At 40.0% G+C, this 25,182-nt stretch overlaps 1 protein-coding gene across 1 annotated transcript in view; it reads right to left on the minus strand.

Annotated features, from left to right (window-relative positions):
* Positions 1-25,182, minus strand: part of LOC125459774 (golgin subfamily A member 4) — a 709,733-nt gene that overhangs the window by 107,942 nt on the left and 576,609 nt on the right. The window contains exons 30-33 of the mRNA XM_048546606.2: positions 23,821-24,010; positions 13,299-13,452; positions 10,774-10,941; positions 1,022-1,189 (exon numbers count right to left, since the gene is read on the minus strand). Coding sequence (XP_048402563.2) covers positions 1,022-1,189; positions 10,774-10,941; positions 13,299-13,452; positions 23,821-24,010 — 680 coding nt within the window. The remainder of the gene's footprint in view (positions 1-1,021; positions 1,190-10,773; positions 10,942-13,298; positions 13,453-23,820; positions 24,011-25,182) is intronic.

Below are 25,182 nucleotides of genomic sequence, written 5' to 3' on the forward strand. Positions count from 1 at the left end.
ATTATTCATCTAAGGTTGACGGTGGAATCTGTGCATATTTATTTGGTAAATACCACAATCTGTGGAGGCGCACTGTACTACTCACAATAACCTGCATTTAACTGCATATATGCTGATGACAAAATTTCTTGCTCATAGCTTTGCGATTATAGTAAAATCCAGAGTGTTAGTTTTATCTGAGATTCTTCTCTCTAGCACTTAGACAGAAAAAAAACCTAATTTATTTTAATTTCATTAACATTTCCACCTCACTGGTGGAGTAATGATTTTCAGACAAACATAACCAATTTTGTCTCTTGCTGTTTAACCAGCAAAGGTATGATGAAATCTTGCATGAATAAGTTCCCATTCAAAGCCTCCACAATCTGCAACTTCTATTGGAACATAAACACCAGTGTGATTAAAACTCAACAGAAATTATGGGCCCACAAGATGTTACATAAGAAAGAGAAAAGCAGGAGAAAATAAATCTCTAAAGCTGGAACAGGAATTAAGTTAATTAAATACCAAAACCAAACAAGTAAACTTGGGATTTTAAGTCAGCGATCTTGGATCCAACAGATAACTTTGGAGGACTATAAAAAGAAATTGATTTATCATGTCAAGCTAATATCTTGCTCTCAAGTTAACTTGTTAAAATGTAGTATGGGTATATTATATTTCTGCAAATGAAGTAGATTGTTGGGAAAGAGTAGAAGGAAATTTAATTTGCATGTAACTACGCATCTTAATTAGGAATACTGAACACTGACATCAGATGGCTGAAACAGAATATGTTCTATTCCCAACAAGTACGCTTTGCATTTTTATGAAGGCAAATTTGCAAAATAAATACTAAAGAAAGATTGACAATTTGTTATTTTGAAATTGTCTGACACTGCCATTTGTTTTGTTCAGTAGTATTTTTAAATCTGAAAGGGATATCTTCAACTTTTGCAATGTACCTGTGAGGAATTCATTTTTGTATGTTTCAGTAATATAAAACACTAAAGATGAGATAGAACAATAATGCCAATCTTACCGCTTCAGTGTAATACTTGTTCTGTTTCAGAGCTGTTGATAGATTTGTTTGTGCCACCTGTAACTCTGATTCACAGTTTCTGTATTCGTTAAGTAAAGCTTTGTGCTTTTTCTGGAACTGGGTTAAATGATCTTCCAGACTTAAAATATGATCCTCCTTCTCCTTCAGCTAGAAAGTAAAATTTTATGCTATGTATGAATATGTGATATTCTATTTCTTCTCAGACTGTATTTGCTATTATAACAATTTATTACCAATAAGCAAACAAACCTACATACATATTTTTCAACATTCTAACAGTCAAAAGTACTTAAGAAGCAATTAATTCTATCATTAAATATAAAGTCACAATTATGGCAAGTTTGAATTTTTAATGACTCTCATTTGCATGTCCTATAAATTTCCACCTGGACAAGCTATATGGACTCAGTGCCTGGGAATTTACAAGGAGGTGGAACCACTCAGTAGCTGAAAAGTTGGGGGCAAACTTCCATCCATCAGCCCATTCAGTAGCTATTGATTTGGCCTGAAGACAAAGATATACGTAGATACATCAGCTTCTATCACTTAACAGTCTTGATGTTCCACCTCTATTAGGAAGGGTGACCAGTGTTGGGATTGTACCACACCCTGGACCAGTGATAATGTACAAGACCTGTAGTAAATGTAAGTAGGGTCCACGATTGTTGACGTTAATCAGGGATTGGTAGGAGGCTGTTGATCATGATGTTTAGAACAGGAGTCTTAGCTGTAACAGACCTTGCTGAACTATAGAGCAAGAAGAGGATGGATCTGCACTCCCCTCTCCCCACCAAGCCTATAGGGAGGCTGCCACCTCCACAGGTGTCAGTGTGCTGCTGGTAAAATGCTAATGGGGCTGGTAGAAGTCCTCAAGTAGCCATGAATTGGCTATTTATGGATCTCAATTGATCCAAGGCAGGCAAACTGCTCCCCACCTCCTCTGTCACTGGCAAACAATGGGAAAGTGTAGGAAGGCAGAGGCACACCCCTCTCCCTGCTCACTCCAACCCCCAAACCTGCTCTATCCTATCTGATTCTAGCTAAGGGGTGAATGGATGCATAAACTGTGGTCAATACATTGCAGTGAGATCAAAATTCACATTGAATATTCGCTACTACTTTGCACCTCCATAGAACATAAGAACTAGGAGCAGCAGTAGGTAATTCCACCCCTTGAGTCTGTTCCATGGTTTAAAATTATCATTGCTGATCTAATTTCAGCCTCAACTCCACTTTCTTGCTTGTTCTACATAACCCTTTAGCCTGTCACTAATTAAAAATCTATTTCCTCCTTAAATTAATTCAGTGTCCCAGAGTCTGCCGCACTCTGGGCTTTGAGAGAAGAAATTCCTCCTCAACTCTCTTTTAAATCTGCCACCACTTAGCCTAAAACTATGACCTCTCATTCTAGATTGGCCCACAAGAGAAAACATCTGCTTTAAGTCTATTTTGTCAATCAACTTAAGCATCATATATACCTGAATTAGATCTCTTCTCATTCTTTCTCGCTGCAGTGAGTATAGGCCTAAACTGCTCGATCTCAAATTTCATTTGCCTTCCTTGCTACCTGCTTTACCTGCCTACAAGCTTTCTATGATTCATACACAAGGAAATCAGGATTCCTCAGCACTGAAGCATTTTGAAGATTCTCTTAACTTAGATAATAATGGATAGCCTCATAATGATCCATGTTAAACTCCACCTGCCAAATTTTGGCCCCAAAGGACGAATATCTATCTACTTTTCTAAAAGCTTACGTAAAGTTTTTACTACTATAACTGTACAAAGGGAATAAGTTAGATTTTGTAAGATAAACAAATGGAGGGAATTGGCTGTTGAATCATCTTAAAACATGTTCTATCTCTTATGTATTATTTAATTTTAAAATCAGAACTAGTTTAGCTTACATACAAGAACTGACATGCTACAACTAGAGATAACACAGTTATGTGAATTTGAAATGTAAAGTTTGCTGCATGAAGGTAAATTTTCAGAATAATAATGGAACATACGTGATAATATTATAGTCAATACAAACCTATTATTTTGGATGGGGAAGAAAGTAATCCAATCAGAGATCACCTTTTGCAAGAGGCAAGACCCAACTCTATTCAGTTTTTGTGTAACAATTAGGCATCCAGGTACATAACAAAAACAAATGTCAGCTCTCATTTTATTCAAGATGCTCAAATACTAAAATCCTTGCAACTTCGACTTTTCGTTATGTTGTAGGTTAACACAAATTGCAAAAAGCGCAAGTGTGAAGTACTGCATCACAACTTATGATCATTCTTGGCTCATGTAATAGTGCTGTTGTGAGGCTTTTAAACAGACTATCAGAAATTGTGCATTTAGATTGACAAGGATAACAAGAGTATAATTACATGCGTACGGCATTGCATCAAAAGATAATGTATTCATTATTTGCAGAATATTAAATAGTTCTGGATAAACTTAGCCAAATATATATGAATGCCATTTTAAAAATGCTGGGGAGTTAAATTGTCTCATTTCATTAGCATTCTAAAATATATTCAGATCTATTCTACAGAGGAAGGTATTCATTATTTCAGTTAAATGTAAGCCTATCTCAAGGGAGGCATATGTTTGAAGGCCAAAGGTTTTTATTACTGATTTTTACATCTATTTGTTTAACCTTTAGCAACCTGCTGAAACATATGTTCGTGGTTGAGGGAACACAGTGCACACTAACATCTATGGTAATTCTAAACAGATACCAAAATCAAAATAATTGATGCAAAGAAATCTCTTGATAGATAGGTGTTACCTCATCACAACTGTTAATGCAAATATTTATAATTATGAATTTTCTGGGAAATTCATTGAATGTGAGGGGAGACGATAGAAAGGAATTGACTTGATAGTTGTGTCCAACTTGATAGTTGGAAGCGGTCTATTCTCACCAAATTTTTCAGGATCAGGCCTATTTAAATATTTAGAATAAGATCCTTGCGTGTATTATGTTTTTGCATCTGACATTTGTACTTCATTAGGGATTTGAAGACTTCCAGCAACTATTTAATCAGGTGGGTCTTTTTAAGAGGAAGAAATGCCTGTGCAATCAGAAGTAAGCAGAGGCCCAGAAAAGCAGCATTATTCACTGATGTATTTGTAGACATAATAGTGAAACAAGAAAGTAGATTTTCTGAAGAAGGGTCTACGCCCGAAACGTCAGCCTTCCTGCTCCTCTGATGCTGCTTGGCCTGCTGTGTTCATCCAGCTCTACACCTTGTTATCCAAGAAAGCAGATGGAGCCTTTTACAAGCATAGTACAATGGGAACAAGTAAATTGAGTATCAGTCCTGTCTCACTCAAATTAAAGACATGGATCTAAGTAAGGAAAATATTCAGGTATCTCACAAGATCAAGTGAGCCCAGTATTATTTTGCACTAAGTAGGTAGTGCACGTTATTATGTGAACCACAAAATATGCCACTGTGCAGTGTTTTAGCAATTACCATCCATGCCCATTCTGCAGCAGGACACACTTCATAGCAGTATTACTATTTCCTTGCTCACATCCTTGGATGTTTCATGCCAAAAACTGTTCCATTCAAATGTTACTGCACAGGTCCAACTCAAGTCTTTTGTCTATGTTTGAACCAAGGCTGTAATGAGGTCAGAAGCTAAGTGGCACTGGCGAACCCAAAATGAGTATCAGTGAGCAGATTAGTGTTCAGCAGGTACTGCCGGATAGCACCTTCCATTACTTTTCTGATGACCAAGTGTAGACTGATTGGAGAGGCAATTGGCTGGGTTGGATTTGTTTTGCTTTTTATGTGCGGTACATACATGGGCAATTTTCCATATTATCAGGCAAATGCTAGTGCAGTACCTGTACTGAAACAGCTTGGCTAGAAGTGGAGCAAGTTCTGGAGCGCAAGAAATGTATTAGCCATATTAATTAGCAATGCAGACTAGATAGGTTGAATGGCATAATTCTGTTCCTACATCTTACGGTCGAAGTTTTCAGTACTATTGTCAGAATGTTGTCGGGGCCCATAGCCTTTGCAGTATCCAGCGCCTCCAATTGTTTCTTGATGTCACGTGGAGTGAATTGAGTTGGGTGAAGACTAGCATCTGTGATTCTGGGTACCATTGGAAGATGCCGAGGCGGATTATCCACTCAGCAGCTAGGGATGAAAATGGTTGCGAATGCTTCTACCCTATCCTTTGCTCTCTTGTGCTGGGCCCTTCCATTACTTAGGATAGGGATATTTGTGGAGCCTTCTCTCTAGTTAAAAATTTAATTGTCTGCTGCCATTTGTGACTGGATGTGGCAGGACTGCAGAATGTAGATTTGATTCATTGGTTGTGGGATCACTTACTTCTACCTATCACTTGCTGCTTATGCTGTTTGGCATGTAAGTAGCCTTGTTTGATAGCTTCACTAGGTTGATACTTTAGTTTAGGTATGCCTGATGCTGCTTCTGACATGCCTTTCAGCACTCTCCATTTAATGAGGGTTGATTCCCTATCTCAACTGTCATTGCTGAATGGGGAATGTACGAGGCTATCAGGTTGGAGATTTGTTGCAGTATGATTCTGCTGCAGTTGACAGCCCACAGCGCTACATGGATGCCCATCTTGAGTTGCTAGATCTGTTTAAAGTCTGTTCCATTTAGTGTGGTGATACAGCCACACAACTCAATGGAAGGTATTCTTAATGTGAAAGCAGGACTTTGTCTCCAAAAGGACTATGCAGTGGTCACTCTTACTGATACTGTCAAGGACAGATGCACCTGTAGCAAGCAGACTGGTGAGGATGAGGTCAAGTATGCTTTTCTCACTGGTTGGTTCTCTCACGACCTGCCACAGACCCAGTCTAGCAGCTACAACCTTTAGGTCCCAGTCAGCTCGATCAGTAGTGCCGTTGCCAAGCTACTCCCAGTGGTGGACATTGAAATCCCACAGCCAGAGTATATTTCATGCCTTTGCCACCCTCATTGCTTCTTCTAAATGTGGTTCAACATGGAAGAATACCAATTCATCAGCTGAGGGAGGACGTACATGGTAAGGAGCAGGAGGTTTCCTTGCCTTGATGCCATGATATTTCATGTGGTTTAGTGTCAATGTTGAGGACTCGAAGGGCAATTCCCTCCCTCCTGTATTCTACAGTGCTGCTACATCTGCTGGGTCTGTTCTGTCAGTGGGACAGGCCATATCCAGGGGTGGTGATGGTAATGTCTGGGATGTTGTCTGTCAGGCATGATTCTGTGAGTATGACTCTGTGTCAGGCTGTTACTGGACTAGCCTGTGGGGCAGCTCTCCCAATTTTGGCACGAGACCCAGATGTTAGTAAGGAAGACTTTGCAAGATCAACAGGGCTGTTTGTGCCATTGTTGTTTATGGTGTCTCGGTCAATGCCTGGTGGTCCGACTGGTTTCATTTCTTTGTTGAGACTTCATAGCAATTGATATGACTGAAAGACTTGCTAGTCCATTTCAGAGATCAGTTAAGAGTCAAATCTCAATCCCAGATTCACATAAAAAAGATATATAGTTTTCTCTGCAAGATATAGTTCATTATTTTCCAAGTGTAGCAACTTCTGAACTTATACAGGCTTAAACTAGAGATGCCACATTAATTTGCAAGAAATGTGTTACCTCCGTGATTTAAAGTTTTCTTGAATCTCAGTTAGCTATGTATCATCTGTTGACAGTTTTAAAACTCAACTCCCTCCCCCCCACCAAGTTTCCTGCATCTTCTTTTTCTACCCCTCACTATCCTCTTGTAGACCCTTTTCTCCATATACCAACCTTGCAGGCTCCTTGTCCACGTGCCTCTTTTGTAGCTCCTCCACTCCACTTTCTTCTGTCACCTCCTTCTCTCTACCATTCCTTTCATAGCATCTTCCTTCTTCCAAACCCACGGTACAGCCCTTTTCTCCTCCCACCTCTTATGGTCTTGCAGATTGGAAAAGTTGTGAACCAAAAGCTGTGCACATAAGCCAGTCCATTGCGCAAGCCAACTTCCTATCCATTGACTCCATCTACATTTCTCGTTGCCGAGGAACGGTAGTCAACATTATTAAAGACCCTTCCCACCCCAGTTATAATCTCTTCCGACCTCCTCCATCATGCATAAGATACAAAAGCTTAAATGCATGTACCAACAGGTTCACGAACAATTTCTTCCCCCCTGTTATTAGACTCCTGAATGGACTTCTCAAATTTCAAATTTAATGCTGATTATGCTTTTTCTAGACCTTCCTTGCAGCTGTAACTTCCTATGCCTCGCTCTGTTCAATCAACCAATGATCTGTATGTCCTTGTATGTTATGATATCCCTGTAAAGCATGCAAATCAAAACCTTTCACTGTACTTAGGTACATGTGACAATAATAAATCAAATCAAATCAGAATCAATCAAATTTGTTAGAAGATAGTTAAGTCCAATAAAATAGGCATTATTGGTAAAAATAAACCCCTTCTGCATTAAAAATCACAACAATGTATTGCAATCATCCCGATTGTGAGTGAGGCACAGATACTGCAACAAGAGCTGGAGTAGCAGCTTCTAACACAAATTAATTTCGATACTGGCATCTACCTTCCAAGGTGGAAAGTTACCCCATTGCAAGTGGGAGAACAGTTAGGAAACAATGATCAGTGTATTGTGAGTTTTAGGTTGATGGTGGAGAATGTCAGTGGTCAATCCAGAGGAAGAAAAATCATTCCGCAGAGGGTCGACTTCGTTGAGGTAAGAATGGAACTGTAATATATAAGACACTTGTTAGACTTCAGCTACAGTATTGTGTATAGTTCTGGGCACCACATTACAGGAAGAATGTAAATGTATTAGAGAGAGCAGAGAAGAGATTTTCAAGATTTGTTCTACGAATGGGAAACTTCAGTTATGAAGATGGATTAGAGAGGTTGGGATTGTTTTCCTTAGACAGAAGAAGACTAAGAAGAGAACTGAGAGGGTTAAGATCAAGCAAATGAGAGGTGAAAAGGAAACCTTTACACAAAAGTGGATCAGGTTCAGAAGTATGGGGGAGGCAAGACCAATTGATGCCTTCATGAGGGTATTGTTTCTATTTAAATAACCATACAATATGCAAGGGTTTGGGGGAAAGTGGAGGAGAATGGTTCTAAGTTCAGAAGTGCATTTAGAGAGCTGGTGAGGACACAATGGACCATATGGCCTCCTTTCATGCCGTAACACTTCTGTGATTCTTCTCTGAATGTTGGAAGTGCTAGAATGTAGCACTTGTTCAGAAATAACCTGCTCATCAATGCTCCGGAGTTCTGCCAGGGCTGTTCAACTCCTGGCCCCATTGTAGATCTGAACATGGGCAAAACAGCTGATTTAAAGAGGTGAGGTGAAAGTGATTGCTTTTTCCATCAAGGCAACATATGGGCTAAGGGGTGGCATCAGGAAGCCCAGGTAAAATTGAGATCACTGAGTATCAATGGAAAAAGGAAAATATTTTCACTAGTTAGAGTCATACCTAGCACAAAGGAAGATGGTTGTGGTTGTTCAAAGCCATTCACCTCAGTCCCAGTAAATTATTGGAGGAGTTCCTCAGAGTAGTGTCCTAGGTCAACAATGCTCAACTGCTTTATCAATGACCTTTCTTCCACCACAAGGTCAGAAATGGAGATGTTTGCTAATGATTGTACATTGTTCAGCACAATCTGCAACTACTCAGACACTGTAGAGGTCTGCTCCAACGTGCAGAAAGACTTGGACAACACTCAGACTTGGGCTGGTGAGTGGCAAGTGACATTCATGCTAGATAAATGCCAGGCAATGCTTATCTCCAACAACAGAATCTAGCCATCTACCCAATGCACTTAACAGTACCCATGGCATTTAACAGTATTATCATCCACTATGAATATCCCAGATGTTAACACTGACCAGTGACAAATGGCACTACACATTGTGGCTATACAGAAAACCCAGGGCTGGAAATTTTAGGAACAACAGTAGGCCATTCAGCCTATTCAGCCTGCTCTGCCATTCAATATGATCTAGGTTCCTTCACCATTTCAGTGCCTTTTACCCATAACTTCAAATATACTCAAAGACTGAGCTTCCTCATCCCTGTGGGAGAGGTAAATTTCAATGAGATCACCTCTTAGTCTTTGAAATTCGAGAGAATACAGACCCGGTTTGCCCAATCTCTCTTCATTGGACAGTCTGCCATTCTGGGAACAAGTCTAGTGAATCTTCATTGCACTCACTTTATGGCCAAAACACCTTTCCCAAGACAGGGAAAATTCAGCACTCCAGGTATTATCTAACCAAGCTCCTAGTAGTTGAAGCAAGACTTCAATATTCCTGTATTCAATTCCTCTTGTAATAAAGGTTAACTTTCTATTAGCGACTTGCTGCACCTTCATGTTACTCTTCAGTGACTTATTTTGTGACAAACAATTCATCCCCAGTCACCCAAAAATCTGTCCACCATTACAAACCACAAGTCAGGAGTGAGATAGCACAATTTTTTTATTTGCCTGGATGAATGCTGCAGTAGCAACACTCAAGAACCTCAATCTCTAAAGATAAAGCAGCCTTCAGTTCAGCATCCCATCCACTGTCTTAAACATTCACTCTGATCATTTTCAGTGCCATTGGTAGCAATGTGTACCATCTATTAAATACAAACAGCAACTGGCTAAAGCTGCTTAGACAGCATTTCCAAAACAAAACAGAAATTTCTGTGGAAACTCATCAGGTCTGGCAGCATCTGTGGGGAGGAAACATAATTACTGTTTTGAGTTTGGTGACTTTTCATCAGAACTAGACCTCCAAACCCATGACCTCTTATCACCCAGAAAGTCAAATGTCACATATAAATGTGAAGACGATCACTTGTTTATCAAGTTCTCATCCAAGCACAAATCCTGATTTTTAACTATATCGTTGTTCCTTCACTGTTGTTGGTTAAAATCCTGGAATTCCCTTCCTAACAGCACTGTGTGTACCTACGCCACATCATTCCAGCAGTTCAAGGAGGAACTTACCTCTTCATGCTGAAGGACAGTTAGCGAAGGGCACTAAATATTGACTTTGTTAGCAATGCAAACCTTCCAAGAATGAATGAGAAAACCACATACAGGGAATTTTCTGCTTCTGGCATTTTACCAGCAGTTTTCAAACAATTTAGTCTTTTCTTTTCAACAGCTGATTTGCTTTGTTCCATTAATGACGACTCTATCCCTATATCAGGAAAAATATCAACTTCTCAAATATTTGTTTGGATCTCTGTACTCCAGCTTAAGTCTGGTAACCACTGCCATTGAATATGAACTCTAATAATCACAATACTTTCGTTGACAGTGTATTGTCTCCTACAGACAAACAGCATTTGTGATCATCTTGCACTGAATTGCAAACATTCCTAGTTGCAGCCGTATATCAAATACATCCAAATCACTTTCTTAAGTGCCAGTGCCCTCCTCACACTCTGACAATCTTGTCAGATTGTTCAGAAATCTCTATTCTAATGGAGATCCAATAATAACTTTCAGGGGAGTACAAATCATGGGAGACAATGCCTTTCGTTCGATTGGAACTTACTGTGTTGTTCTGAGCTAATGAAATGAGTATGGTGAAATTTCTCAAAAAATGATCTGTTCATAATTTGTAAATGGTCAAATGATCTTTTATGAAATCCTCGTCACTAAGTATCTGACTATTTGTATTTATATGCTATGGTCAAAAAATATGCACGCATTTTAATACTACCCACTTACCAACTGGGTAGTTTCTTTAAACTTGGCATTCAATTCATCAGTTTCTTTCTTGAGCTCTCCTACTTGTTCTTTCAGTTTCTGAGACTGCTTTTGTAATTCCTCTTGTCTCATTTGTTCCAATTTTAATTCTTCTCGAAGTCTGTTGCTCTCACCTTCTTTTTGGTGGATCTTAAAGCAAGCAAAATTGTAAATAAAGTGAAACCTTCTTTACCCTGGACCAAATCATTAATGAATATAAGAGCATAAGAAATAGGAGCAAGAGTAGGTCATTTGGCCCCAAACCCAGGCTCACCCTTCAACAAGATCATGGCTGATCTGTCCCAGTCCTTAACTTGTCCTTGGCGCCAGCTCAGCACAGCCATCAACTCCTTGATGTTTCAAAAATCTATCTACGTCCTCCTTAAATACTTTCAGTGATCTAGCCTCTGCAACTCTTTGGGTAGGGAATTCTAGACATTCACCACCGTTGAGGGAGAAGAAATTCTTTCACCTCTCAGTTCGAAATGACTTCCCTTTTTCTGTAACTCATGCTGCACTGGGACTCACTTACCCTCGCGCTGCACCGTGACTCACTTCCCCATGTGCTGCACCAGGATACACTTCCCCTTGCTCTTCACCAGGACTCCCTTCCCCTTGCTCTTCTCCGGGACTCCTTTCCCCTCGCACTGCTCCGGGACTCCCCACTAGTGGAAGCATCTTCTCAACATTTACCTTGACAAGCCCCCTCAGTTTCGATGTTTCAATAAAATCACTTCTGATTACTCTAACTTCACATAAGTAAATGCCTAAACTATTTAACTTTTTTTGATAAGTCAACACCTTCATTCCAGTAATCAGCCTCCTGAATGTCTTTTGAACAGCTTCCAATACCAGTATACTTATTTTTTAAATATAGGGACTAAAACTGCTGGAGGTGCAGCCTCACTAACACCTTGTACAATTGTGACTTCCCTGTTTTCAAGCTTCACCCCAAGCAACAAAGGACAAAGTTCTAATTGTCTTCTTAACTATTTCCTGCATTGCATGCTAACTTTTATATTTCAGGCACAAGAACATCCAGATTCTTCTGTGGTGAACTTTTTTGAATTTATTGCTGTCCATTTAACTAATAATCTGCCTTTGATTCTTATTCCTAAACAGTGCAACCTCACAACTCTGCTCTTTTTCACATTAAACTCCATTTGCCAAAGACAAAAGCAGAACTTGCTGGAAAAGCTCAGCAGGTCTGGCAGCATTTGTGAAGAAAAAAATCAGAGTTAAAGTTTTGGGTCCATTCTGAGGAAGGGTCATCGGACCCGAAACAGTAACTCTGATATTTTCTTCACAGATGCTGTCAGACCGACCTGCTGAGCTTTTCCAGCAACTTCTGCTTTTGTTCCTGATTTACAGCATCTGCAGTTCTTTCGGTTTCCATTTGCCAAGTGTTTGGCCTCTCACTCAATCGATCAATACCCCCTTGCAGATTTCTTATATCATCGTCATAACATGTACTCCCACCTATTTTTGCATCGTCAACAAATTTAAATACATTAAACTCTGCCCCCTCCTCACTGGTCCAACAAATAAATCACATTATGAATAAGCCATGGCTATAGCCCAAACCAATTCAGGAGTGTGTTCTACTCCATACTGCTGACTATCTTCAATTTTAACTTTGTAACAGGCTTCTAAGGCATCTCCATTTTGGACAGCCTCTGATTTTGCTTTTCTGCTTCAATAGTGCCCTCATTGTCCTCTTCATGTCTTTGGAACCTGACTTCCACCCTTAAATGAACAATGACTGAGAAAGGCATATGATCCAAGCAATGGTACCCAAAGCCTCACCATCAGGGTGGTACTAACTAGGGGGCTCAGGAAGTTCACTGAAGCTATTTCATTTGAGGTGGTCATCTAATGGAATACCTGCCAGTTCATTAATCAAAAGATAGAGGTAAGCTATGGAAATGATAACCAGAATGTAAGGGCCCTGGCAAAATATCCAAAATGTAACACCACTAGGTGAGGTGAGTGCTACTGGAGAAGGTGACTTAAGGAGTGCTGCAAAATTGAAGCATTATCAAAGACTCCTACTTCAGTGATCGGAAGCTGACAAGGTACTTTGGGCTTGGAAATGAGTCTTGATCTTTCAGGGGAGTGTCTGTAGACACACATGAGCCCCTGTACACACTGTGGAACCCTAATGTAGCTGATAAATCACATCACCTCCATCCGCTGACTCCTAGGTGACCAGGCACCTCTGCAAGTTTGCAGTAGGATCCTACGCAATGCCAGGACAGTTGCAGTGGCTGGGAAGCACAGCACTTGATTGGGGCCTTAATTCATTGCCTGTCTGCCTGCCAGGATAGACTGGTCTACCAATTCTCATAGCAACCAGCACTGGGTAAATAGCATGCAGTTGGTACAGTTTTGGGAAGCTCACTGTTGGTGAGATATCCGAAGGCAGTTTCCCTGCTATATTCCTAACCACATCCAAATCTAATTTTGACTCCACAGAATCCGCAAAATTCAACTCATTATTCACCCACCTGCGCTTGTAGCATTTTAATCTGCTCTTTGCTGGTGTTGACTTCCATTTCCATCTTGCAAATTGATTGCTGGTACTTGAGTGCTTCCGCGGCTGCAGTTTCGTAACTCTGTTTATTCTGAGCATTTTCAGCTTTGAGTTCTTCAATCTGTACTCTATGTATATGAATGAAAAATAAGGAGTCCATTTAAGGATGTTGTTGCCACAATGCTTGACTGCATTTTGAGGACCGTGATCATGGGATCACAAGATTTTGGTTGATTATGGAAAAGGACGAAAAAAATCCAGCATAAGAATAATTAACTAGGAGAAAGGCAACTTCAATTGATTAGAATGGATCTGTGAATCAAAGATTGACAGAAAAAATGTTAACTGAACAATGGACTGTATTTAAAGAAGACAGTTCAGGTCGACAAATATATTGTCATATAAAGAGAAGGAAGGGCAGAAGAATCCAGGGTTCCCTGGCTATGGAAAGAGACAGGGATTATGATGAAGAAGGCAAAGTATACTTATGACAGATGTCAGGTGGGGCACACAGCCAAGAACTAAGTTGATTATAGAATTTAGGCCTCTTTCCTTGAAAGAGAGAATGTTCAGAGGAAATTTGATTGAGGTATTCAAAATCATGAAGGGCCTGGACAGAATAGATATGGAGGAAATGTTCTCATTCGGGGAAGAATCGAGAACAAATAGGTTTAAGGTAATTGGCAAAGCAAGCCATAGCAACATTACGAGATTTAATTTCCCATAGCGACTAGTTGCATTCTGGAATGTAAAGACTATGTCTATGGTGAAGACAGGATCAATGGAGGATTTCAAGAGGGAATTGCAATATAATCTAAAAGAGGAAAAAAAAATGTTCAAGTTACAGGGAGAATGTGGAAGAATGGCTATAAATGAATTGCTCTTTTAGAGAACTGACACAGATACAATATAATGGAAAGCATCCTGACATGCTGTAACAACGTTGTCACTTTATAACAAAGTCTAAGGCATTTTCCACAATTGCTAGAAGTAATTATCCAAACACATTTAAAAGTTGTTTTCATGTCAGACTTCTAATTTCACTTTCTGGGTGTCTTTGGCAAATTTACAAGCATTTGGATGCTGTGTTACTATGTAACTACCATCAAGCAAATGCCTTCAAGAAATATTCAGATGATATTATAATAGCAAAACCTTTGTTTGTGGCTGACTGATGAGGGTAATTCTGAAAACAAAACCTCAATTTAAAGTGTTTCTTTTTGTTTTCTTTTTTGTGGAATCAGAAGTACCAGGAGAACTTCTTCAGGCTTCTCCAAGCTGCCCTTGGTTGCCATATCTTGTTGCTGCTCACCTCCAACCCATAGAAGGAATGTCTCCAGTCCTCAACTGTTTCTTCGACTTGGAGATGGGTCTGGTCACCGAATATAGTTGGAGCCCAGAGCTGAAAGTTTGTCCAGAGGGAATTGTTTTACAATAGCAGCCCTGGCTCTATTGTAATGTTGAAAAGTACTTACTTGAAAATTACTTGAAAGGCCAATTCACCACAGTATACTCCCTATCATTTGGTGGTGTAGGATAGTAGTCTTGTTTCATACCTTAGCTTTGTATAAAACAGTCTATTGCAAAGAACAGCTAATATATTTCAGCCTACTGTCTATAATGATGAGAAACATTGATCTGAAAATCTTGGGGTAATTCTAATGTAATTTCATGTTACAAATATATTCCTACTGAGATGTTCAATATAATACAATGGATAAAATAGCCTATCTGTAATAATGCATGAAATCATGAGCCATTTTTTTGTGCTGCACTATATTCACTTGTTCACCCTGTCAAAGGAAATATTTCTCACTGAGTAAAGTTCCAACAACAAACAGACATCATAGACATAACTCCTATAATGGTTAATCAATATTGCTGACTGCCAGCATCTTTCCATGCCACCAGACCAGCATAAAGCCCAATCAATACACTAGCAATTATGTTTGCCAGGTTTGCGGTAGAAGCCACTTAAGGAATCATTTCAGGTTTGACAAAATACCTAGTTTGTTCTTCATTCCATCACTTAATTACTAATCCTATCTAATACCTATTGGCATATCATGTAGTTAACACTTTTGTTCACTTACTGTGCAGGCAGTCATCTTCCTAAATGACGATAGGAAAAGATTACAGCAATGATGTCAGATTGTTTTTTTTAACAATTCCCTGAAACAAATACTTATTATTTTATGGCTCAAATATTCCAAACTATCGACATTAACGACAAGGGTTCATTTTGCTACAGTCAAATGGAAGAGTTAGGTACAGAATTTACAGAAAAGCTAATAAAAGTTTAAAAGAAATAGTTTAAGAGGTTAGCTGTTGTGTATTCATACAAGTAAAACAAAATAAACATTGGATTATAAAACTACGCACTTAAAGCCAATTATAAAAAAAATGAATGATACCCGTAGTGCTAAAATCTGAAATTTACACCTGGATTAACCCGACCACTCTCATTAAGTCACATTTTGTTCGCCTTTTGTTAAGAATGCAGTAACATTGCTCTGGGCTAGAAATTCACACTGACATTATTGGCAGTGGTGGTTAATGAGGGGGTGGTTGAGGGTGGGGTTTAGTAGAAAACAATAGTTGCAACTAACCAACTGGTGATACCAGTAATACATACATTGTCTTGAAATGAAATGAGGCCTGGTCCTGAAAGTAGACAGGGGTCTCCCAACAGGAGCATCAAGTGGCTGATCAGCACATTTTCAGCAACTGGCCACCTGGATGCAATTTTAGCTATAACCCACTTTCATTTAATTGTTATACGGAGGTTAACCAGTTGACAACAGTTGCTCAAACAAAATTGATTTCAGTGCTACTAAGAACATGAGAAACAAAGGTTGTTAATTACCAGGGCCTGCATTCAAATACCTTTAGGGTTTAGATTTGAATGAATTTTAAGGCCTGGCTGAGGAGAAAAAGCATGAAAAAGCAAGGCATAGCAAGGAAAAGATGCTCAGAACTTCCAAGCAGGTGCAAAGCGAATGAGTGCTAAGAGAGAAAACGAGGCGCTCTGAAATGCACCCTGCCAAATCATGAGATAACAAGGTGTAGAGCTGGATGAACACAGCAGGTCAAGCAGCATCAGAGGAGCAGGAAGGCTGACGTTTTGGGCCTAGACCCTCTGAAGAAGGGTCTAGACCCGAAACGTTAGCCTTCCTATTCCTCTGATGCTGCTTGGCCTGCTGTGTTCATCCAGCTCTACACCTTGTTATCTCAGATTCTCCAGCATCTGCAGTTCCCACTAATTCTGCCCAATCGTGAGTTGTGTGCCTGTTCTCATACACAAAGTGTGTTGACAACAGTATCAAAATGATAGTTGCCCATGTGCTACAGGATTTAGCATTTAAATGTCTAACTGTACTCTAATTTTGTTCAGAAACGTACCACACCTTTGTGTTTTAAAATTGTTATGTGTCCAGTGCCAAAGTCCACGAACTTTGGGGGTGGTCACTGCTCATAGAACACACCACAAGACATTGCTGTGCGAGGTGGAGGTCTAGAGAAGCAAATAGCAAAGTGGAGTCACTAAGTATCTGCCCTATTTTTCGTGTCAAAACTTGTCACCATTGTGTTTCTATCTGGTGTGTGGGAGAATGAGAAGCAATATATCAAAGAGTTGGAATTAGGTCATAGTAAATGCCAATGCATGCAAATGGGAGCAAATAGTCTTGTCACTGCTTACTAGCAAGTTTCTTGCCTCGCCATTCAACATTGTCGTCGAATCAGACAATTTCCACTTGACATTTAGATATCACTTCTGCTAATCTTGCCTTATTTTCCCATTGTATCATCAATGTCCGAGTTGTCATGGGTTGGAAAGATTTCATCCTACTTTACATTTACGACTATCTCATCTCTCCAAAAACCTGTAAATTCATGCAGGCAGTCTGTACATCTCTCACTTCTCTCAGAATACACTTGCTGTGGACTTGGAAGAATGGTGGATTTTTTGAATGAGAACTGTTAACTTCTGTTTTGATCTGTGAATCATTTCTCCACTGGAGAATCTTATATCCTTGAGCATCCTTTGCAGAGGTTGTCATTCCTTTTAGACATTTTGGTTCATTCCCTTATCATTTAGTTTTCTGAATTTTCTTTGCAGAAGAACACTTTTCTGCTAATTCAAGTAGCTGTACAATCACAATATCTGGGGGACCTAAAATCTCATGAATGCCCACCATTGGAAGAAATCTGCTCTGTGAAAAGAAGACACTTTCCTCATTGTAACATCCTAATTCGTGAGCCAGGGCAGGCAATAGCCTTTAGACTGGAGTAGGTACTTGCTACAGAATCCTGGATGATTAGATCAGGCAATTTCTTCTTTTTGGCCATGCCTGAATCTGTGGACAATGTAAAATGCAAATCATCTCACTCAAGTTTTTGATCAAGCTGGACTTCTCCACTTGCCCTTTTTGGTTGATGTAAACGTTTTCAGACACTCAGTCACATTACTGAAAGATTTCTGCTCACTCAAGACAACCTCTGTCATTGGTGTCGACTGTTCCGTTTTCTGGAAGAAAAACATTGCCTTCAATTCCATGAAGTCTGTGACTTCCTCCATGTTGGTAATATGCCAACATCTTACTGGATTGTTTCATTTGTTTATGTTCTACTGTGAGTCCAGAATGAAATTCTTCTCCTGATTGCCCCTTGACTGGTCAGTCAACATTGGTTTCTTTATTCTCAACTAGTACGCAAACAGCTGTTTGCTTCTGGGCAAGAGGATCTCTGGATGGTTTATCAATCCTCTCCAAATCTTCTGATGCAGGTGAGGTTGAGACAGGCACGCAAGCTCAAAAATAAAGTTGGTTGAATGTGAACGATGTTCACATTTTTAACTCTCTTGGGTATGTTACATTATAGTGTAACTACAGCATTCTTACGCTTCTGTCAGTTGCAACTGAGCTCTGTAGTGTTATCAAAGCAAGCTGCAGCTTTTACTTTTTCAGCCACAGGAGCAGGCCTAATTGGATAGTAACATTTGTTTCTGTGTCAAGGACAAAATCAACAGATACCCATTAATGTAAACCAGCCCGTCTCTTTTGTCTCATCTGGATTAGCTAGTTCATCAGGGAATACCTCACGTGTCTTGTCCAGTGGAGGTATATCAACAAGCGAAGGTATCTGCCATGAAAGCCAGGACAGCATCATCAGGAGCTGCTGGAAAAGTGCACTAACCTGCACTCCATCACCCCAGCCACTGATTCACAACCTGGTCAGGAAGCGAGGAACTTTGACACCAATCCGAGTGCCCTGTCCACATATGGAGGCAGGGCAGTTCCAGGACTACAAAGCTAAAGGTGGAACCACATACAGGACCCTTGGCAGTTTTCACCTGGGATTCTGCAAAGGTGGCTGAATCCTCCACCAGCACTCAGCCTGCCTCTGATCCTTGGAAGTTCATGTCAAGGAGGGTCAATTTAGTTCTGGCAGAAGACTCTAAGTATTTCTGGCTTGTTTACTCACAAGTACATCTGGGATTGGAGTATATTCCCTCAAACCCTTCTTTAGAACCAAGGAAGACACTAAATTGTAATGGGAGTGAGATAAAGAAGGAAAAGTATTGAGGGCACTTTTGTGGCGTGGGTGAAGAAGACCTTTTCTTAACTGGAACTGTGTACATAAATAATGGTGACTTTAAATTTCATGTGTCTTCTTCGAGTCTCTCAGTGTCGGTGATCAATGCATTTCCATACCAGCCGGCAACAATTCATGGTTACATATGAAGCCTAGATGGAGGTCTGTGCTGATAGCCCATTGCACTATCTGCAAACAGGGGGAAAACAATGGAAACACATGGCATTGGGTGTTGCTGACACTTTTGTCCCTCCTGGTTCAACATTCCTTATGCTTGGCTCTGTCTGTGGAAGGTGTAACTTTCAAAGATCTGTCCAGTGATGGTAGTGCCAGTGAGGTGCCATGTACAGAGATGAGCGATGCCGTAGAATGGGCAGGGAGTAGACAGCATTTGTGCCTGGAGGTAAACTTTTCATGGGCCTGTGACCAATATTATTCCCCTTTAAAAGTCCAGTCTATGGTTAACTGTTGCAGTCTCCTCCCTCAGAGATTCAGTCATTACACCCTGCCCACTCTATTCTCATGCAGCCATTTTCTTCCCATTATACATTTTTGAATTCCAGCTAGATAGGAAGGGACAGTGAGCATTCCTCTACCAGTGGCTTTCAGCATCAGTCTGACCATGTCAGTGAGCGACCCTTCCCCCACCAAATATCCACATCCTTTTCCTAGTAGCCGATCCCATCCATCCCATAGGATTTACACATCTCTCATGCCACTACCCAACCATTCATTTTCGCCTACACTAGCCTACTCTTCCAACCTAGACTCTGATATGAAGTGCATATGCATTGACCTGGTCTTCCTTCCCATGAAACCAGGGAGCTTGTGACCATGGACGAGCCTCCCTTCAGTATTACACCCTTCCCAGTCATGCTCTACTGTATTGTTCCCTTTGAAGCCCTGCTCCCCATCACAGCTGCACTGTGCCCTTGCCTAGACCATACATCCCCAGTCCTGAAGACTAAAGTAGTCAGGCACAGTGTCACCCTCTTTTCCCCCTCGGCCTTTATCTGTAGCAGTTCTTTATGATCTTAATAATTATGGTGGGCCAAATTTAGTTGTACTTATTGCTATCATGCAATGGATCATCTTGCTTTCTTCGAAGAATCTCATGGGCTGATTGTGGCCTACTCCCTGGACAGGAGTGACATGAACCCCCTGACCAAGACAGCCCCGACCAGATGCCTGACCATGGCTAATGCCACTGCACGGTATTGGAGGCTGTCCCTGGACCAACTGACTGACAAGTGCCTCCATGAACTTTATTCCAGATGACATCCCTTGGAGTCAGATCCAGGCTGCCTGCTGCACATGCATTTTATTTGTCACACATATTATAGGCATGAGATTGACATAGCACACTGATGTACAGCAAGATGTGTGGCTCCTAGACTGAGCATTGTTTCGCAGCAAGGCAAGCTGCCTGGTTGTGTGACTAAGCTAATTGGAACAGCAAGGCAGCAATTTTATGACCAAACAGACAGACATGAAGTTAGTGATCTAGGTCTGTAAGCTAGGTGTCTATTCCTGTGCATTAAGTGTTCCGAATGCAACCTTTCAATGCATGACTGGGAAGGGTGTAATGCTGAAGGGAGGCTCGTCCTGCAGTGCTAGTCTGTGCTTCCACAGCATCTGTTTTCTGGTTGATGTTGCCTGTTAGTAATATCATCCACATCAGACACTGTTTTACTGTCCAATTTTCAGGCACCACTACATCTTAAAAATTACCATTTCCATGATGGCCAATCTGTGCTCTGTATGGTTCTTCTTTGATCTTGAATCTGCTAGGAAGCATTATATATTTCTCTATTTTTTTCTTAAAGTATTGGTTCATCTTAATATTGTAAAGGTCTTTTAATTTTTTATCATTTCAATTTTGTTTTAAATCTACTGTACTCACCATTGCTGCATTAAACTGAATGACTGTAGAGCTTGTTAGGTTCTGCAACACAGTAATGGTGCTCTTTGTTTTATTTGCCAATCATTTTAACTCTGTTTCCGCAATACTACTTGAATTCTTTCATACAGCTTTAATTCGAATTATTAGTTATTCTGTTATTTATTACTTTTAAGGATTTTAAAACTGTCCCTTAAACAGTTTATCTCTGTACTGCTTATTGGGTTTTCCTGTATTTTTGAGTATTTTCCTCTCTTTTTCAACAATTGAAGTTAGCGGTTATCCAAAGGTTCTATTGGTTTCATACATTCTGAGGCAAGATAGAATATTTTTCCTTTTCGTCTAGGTAAAATGGACAACATTCCACTTTTCATGGTCTAGAACTCTAGCACTTTTCTCAGCACGAATGTTTAAATTAAACACTCTGGCTGCAACCCTTATAATTTTTTCTACCAAAATCACAGCTTAAGAACTGAGACTTAACCCTTTCAAATTTTATCTTTTCCTGCCCTTTTCTGACTTTTTCAAAATAGCTTACATCAGTTCAATTAAATTCTGAGACTGTTCAGATTCTATAACTTTGGTTTAAATTTCTTTTCTGTCCTTTTCACTGTCTTTTTTTGCAAGATCTTGCCTAGTGGCGCCAAATGTTAATGATAGACAATGGAAGTGAAAAGTGATAATGGGAACTTCAGATGCTGGAGAATCCAAGATAATAAAATGTGAGGCTGGATGAACACAGCAGGCCCAGCAGCATCTCAGGAGCACAAAAGCTGACGTTTTGGGCCCAGACCCTTCATCAGAGAGGGGGACGGGGTGAGGGTTCTGGAATAAATAGGGAGAGGGGGCAGGCAGACCGAAGATGGAGAGAAAAGAAGATAGGTGGAGAGGAGAGTGTAGGTGGGGAGGTAGGGAGGGGATAGGTCAGTCCAGGGAAGAAGGACAGGTCAAGGAGGCGGGATGAGGTTGGTAGGTAGGAGATGTAGGTGCGGCTTGGGGTGGGAGGAAGGGATGGGTGAGAGGAAGAACAGGTTAGGGAGGCAGAGACAGGTTGGACTGGTTTTGGGATGCAGTGGGTGGAGGGGAAGAGCTGGGCTGGTTTAGGGATGCGGTGGGGGAAGGGGAGATTTTGAAGCTGGTGAAGTCCACATTGATATCATTGGGGTGCAGGGAGGAAGTGAAAACTCTCTTTTTCACTCCCTTGCCTTCCTATTCTGGTCTTCGACCCACTTTTCATAAATTATTCTATCTATTTCAAGGAGCCTGCAGCTGTTCCTTTCGCAATTTTCCTTGTTCAGGCCTCCATATTTTCTAAGTGTGGCAAGCTTTTCCGTCTTCCGAGCCTAACCTCTTGCCCTAGTGTGTCTTAATCAGCTTCAGAATAAAACTTTGCCTTTGGTGTGCTGAGCTTGCCAATTTGCTGCTTCCAGTGCTGCTACTCTCTCTCCAAATTGTTTCAGCTAAAATGTTTCGGCTGCTGACTGTCTTTCTAAAGTGGTAATGCTCTAAAAATAGTAAACTCACTTTCTTGAAATTTTTCTTTTTCTTCTGTGTCTTTGGGATCTCATCTCCCTGTGATTGGGGTCAATCTTATACTCTACAGCTATGGTGATCAGGAGGGCAATTCCTAATATTTTATCTCTCCCAGTAAGTGGTACTGTAAAAGGGTTGCTTAAGGTAATTTTTGGCGCTCACCAATCCTCCTTTGCCTTGTGTAGCAGTACAGGATACACCATGGTAAAGTATCTACAGAAGAGGCACTATTCTTAGACAACAAGATGATTTATTGCATGGTAGCAATAAGTACAACACCATAATTACTAGGACCGTAAGAAGCTGCTACAGATATAATTGCTCTTACCAACAGCTACAGTAGAACTCTTTCAACTCCAGACTGCATGTGATATCACTGAAATGGGTGGAACCAATGTAACATGAACATTAACCCTTTCAGCATCATTGCCTTAGACAACAACATTTTAAAGCATCAAACTATTCCAGTAAATAATCTCAAGTCTGAAAGGAAATAAATTTTATCTGGTTAGTTATCGGTCAATTACTGAATTTAGATTTGTTGTGAAAGTACAACTGTTGTCAAGAAGTATTCTTAATGTCTGGGTTTATTGTTCATAATTGACATTTCAATCAACGACATCAGCTGGCTCAGTTAAGGCAGTTTCTTTCAATTAAAATTCTCTCCAAAATTAATTTATAATTTTCTATGACAAGTTAGAATTATTTAACAGCGTACCATTAGAGACATGGGAAATAAGCCTGGATAGAAGTTTTGGAAGTTCATTTTAAGTCTAAGATTGGTAAACCCCTCAGAGGTCTGCAATAAACACTTAAAAATAGCTATTATTGTTGTTTTTTGGTGGCTTCTGCTGATTTCATGCTGAGGAATGAAGTGACCGGGAACCCAGAGAACCTTGCATAATTTCAGGATGATAATCTGGAATCTTAGAAAATGCAAGTCAGAAGAAAAGATCAGGACATTTTGCAGAATTGCTTAGTTCAGGATTTTGTTTTATACCAGTTGATTGCACAGGGAATGAACAGCAAGTGCATGCTTCAAGTGAAACAGAGTTAGACATCTGGTATATTTTGCTCATGGTCACATATATAATTCAGTCATTATTTTAAAGTCATATATGTTCTCCCTATTTCTAAGAGATGTTTTAATGGAATATATTAATTTTTATAGCTAAAAAATGTGAAACTTGAATAGAAAATCTGAGCGTTCTGAAGCAATGATGCTTTTCTGAAATACAGGCTGAGTAGACAGACCATTGAGTTATCCAAGATAATAAAATGTGAGGCTGGATGAACACAGCAGGCCAAGCAGCATCTCAGGAGCACAAAAGCTGACGTATCTCTGAGACCATTGAGTTATGTTCTCTTTAACTGGAACATCGAGTCCAAGTTAATTTGGCTGAAATACAACACTGGACATATTTGGCAGCAACCTGCTTTCTGATCAACAATGCATTAACCATTTCACCTGTAAGCATTGATCTCTCCTTTGTTGTTAGTTTCCTGTTCCTTCAGAATTTTAAGCTCTGATTTTAGTTTACGATTTGTCTGTTCATGCCGGACAATTTCTGTGACACGATCACCGAGCTGATCCTGTGCGGTTTGCAGACTTCTCCCCATCAGTAAAAGTTTCTCCTCATGGTGTGCCAGCTCCTGTGCTGTGAAAAATAAATCGCACAGTAATACTGGGTTTATAATTTTATAAATGATTCAAGGATTTTCCTACAGTAAATGTTTTTCAATTTATTACTGCACTGGATGCAACATTAAAATAAACTTGAGCTTTACTTTTAAAGCATTTGTTTAAAAGCTCTGAAGAAGGGTTGCTGGACTTAAAACATTGACTCTGATTTCCCTCTGTCGGTACTGGCAGACCGGCCAAGTTTTTCCAGCTATTTCTGTTTTCACTTCTTTATTTTTCAAGGGCGTCTAAAGTTTTATATCCTTTTCTAATGCTTATATTGCCTAAAAACCTAAAATGCACAAATTTCATTCAAATTTATCTGTTAAATGTTCAACTGAAATAGATTTTGACCGTTATATTAGTCTGCTTCCTATTTTTCAGCCCAAAAATAATCACAGAACAATGTAAAAGCAATAAATACTAAATTGGAACAAGAACAGTAAGTGCTCAAAAATTGAGTTCTAAAGAAGTTACATATTAAACAAAAATCTGGTTCCCCCTTCACAAATGCTGCTGAACATGTTGAGTTTTCTTGAGCAATTTCTGTTTTCATTTCAGATTCTATCTCTGTGGCATACTAGGTTGGAATCTATTAGGTGAATATTGAATGTAACTAGATCTTAGTGACACAAAGAAACATGTCATACAAATTTTCAAATTTGACTCATTGATTTCTTAAAAATAATGGCTGGACTTGTTACTAACAAAAACTGAAAGAACTCAAGATGCTGTAAATCAGAAACCTAAACAGAAATTGCTGGAAAAGCCCAGCAGGTCTGGCAGTATCTGTGAAGAGAAATCAGTTAACATTTCAAGTCTGGTGACCCTTCCTCAGAACCTGAAGCATTAACTCTTATTTCTATTTACAGATGCTGCCAGACCTGCTGGGCTTTTCCAGCAACTTCTGTATTTGTTTGTTCCAAGAATAATGGAGAGATTGACATTCATTGTTTTGGGAAGTGGGTAAAATTACTTGGAGCTTCTGACATCCTGTATGTGCAGTGCTAAATGTAGAAACCTGGATGATGCTACTAGAGGTACCCTGCTCTTCCACATGGTGCACTGTTGCAGTCCTTGCCTTTGACTGGACTTAGCACTGAAATGAACATTATGCCACAGAACCTAGTTGCTCATGAGTTCCATAAT

Source organism: Stegostoma tigrinum, chromosome 16, assembly GCF_030684315.1.
Source record: "Stegostoma tigrinum isolate sSteTig4 chromosome 16, sSteTig4.hap1, whole genome shotgun sequence".
In the NCBI taxonomy this organism is placed as follows: Eukaryota; Metazoa; Chordata; class Chondrichthyes; order Orectolobiformes; family Stegostomatidae; genus Stegostoma; species Stegostoma tigrinum.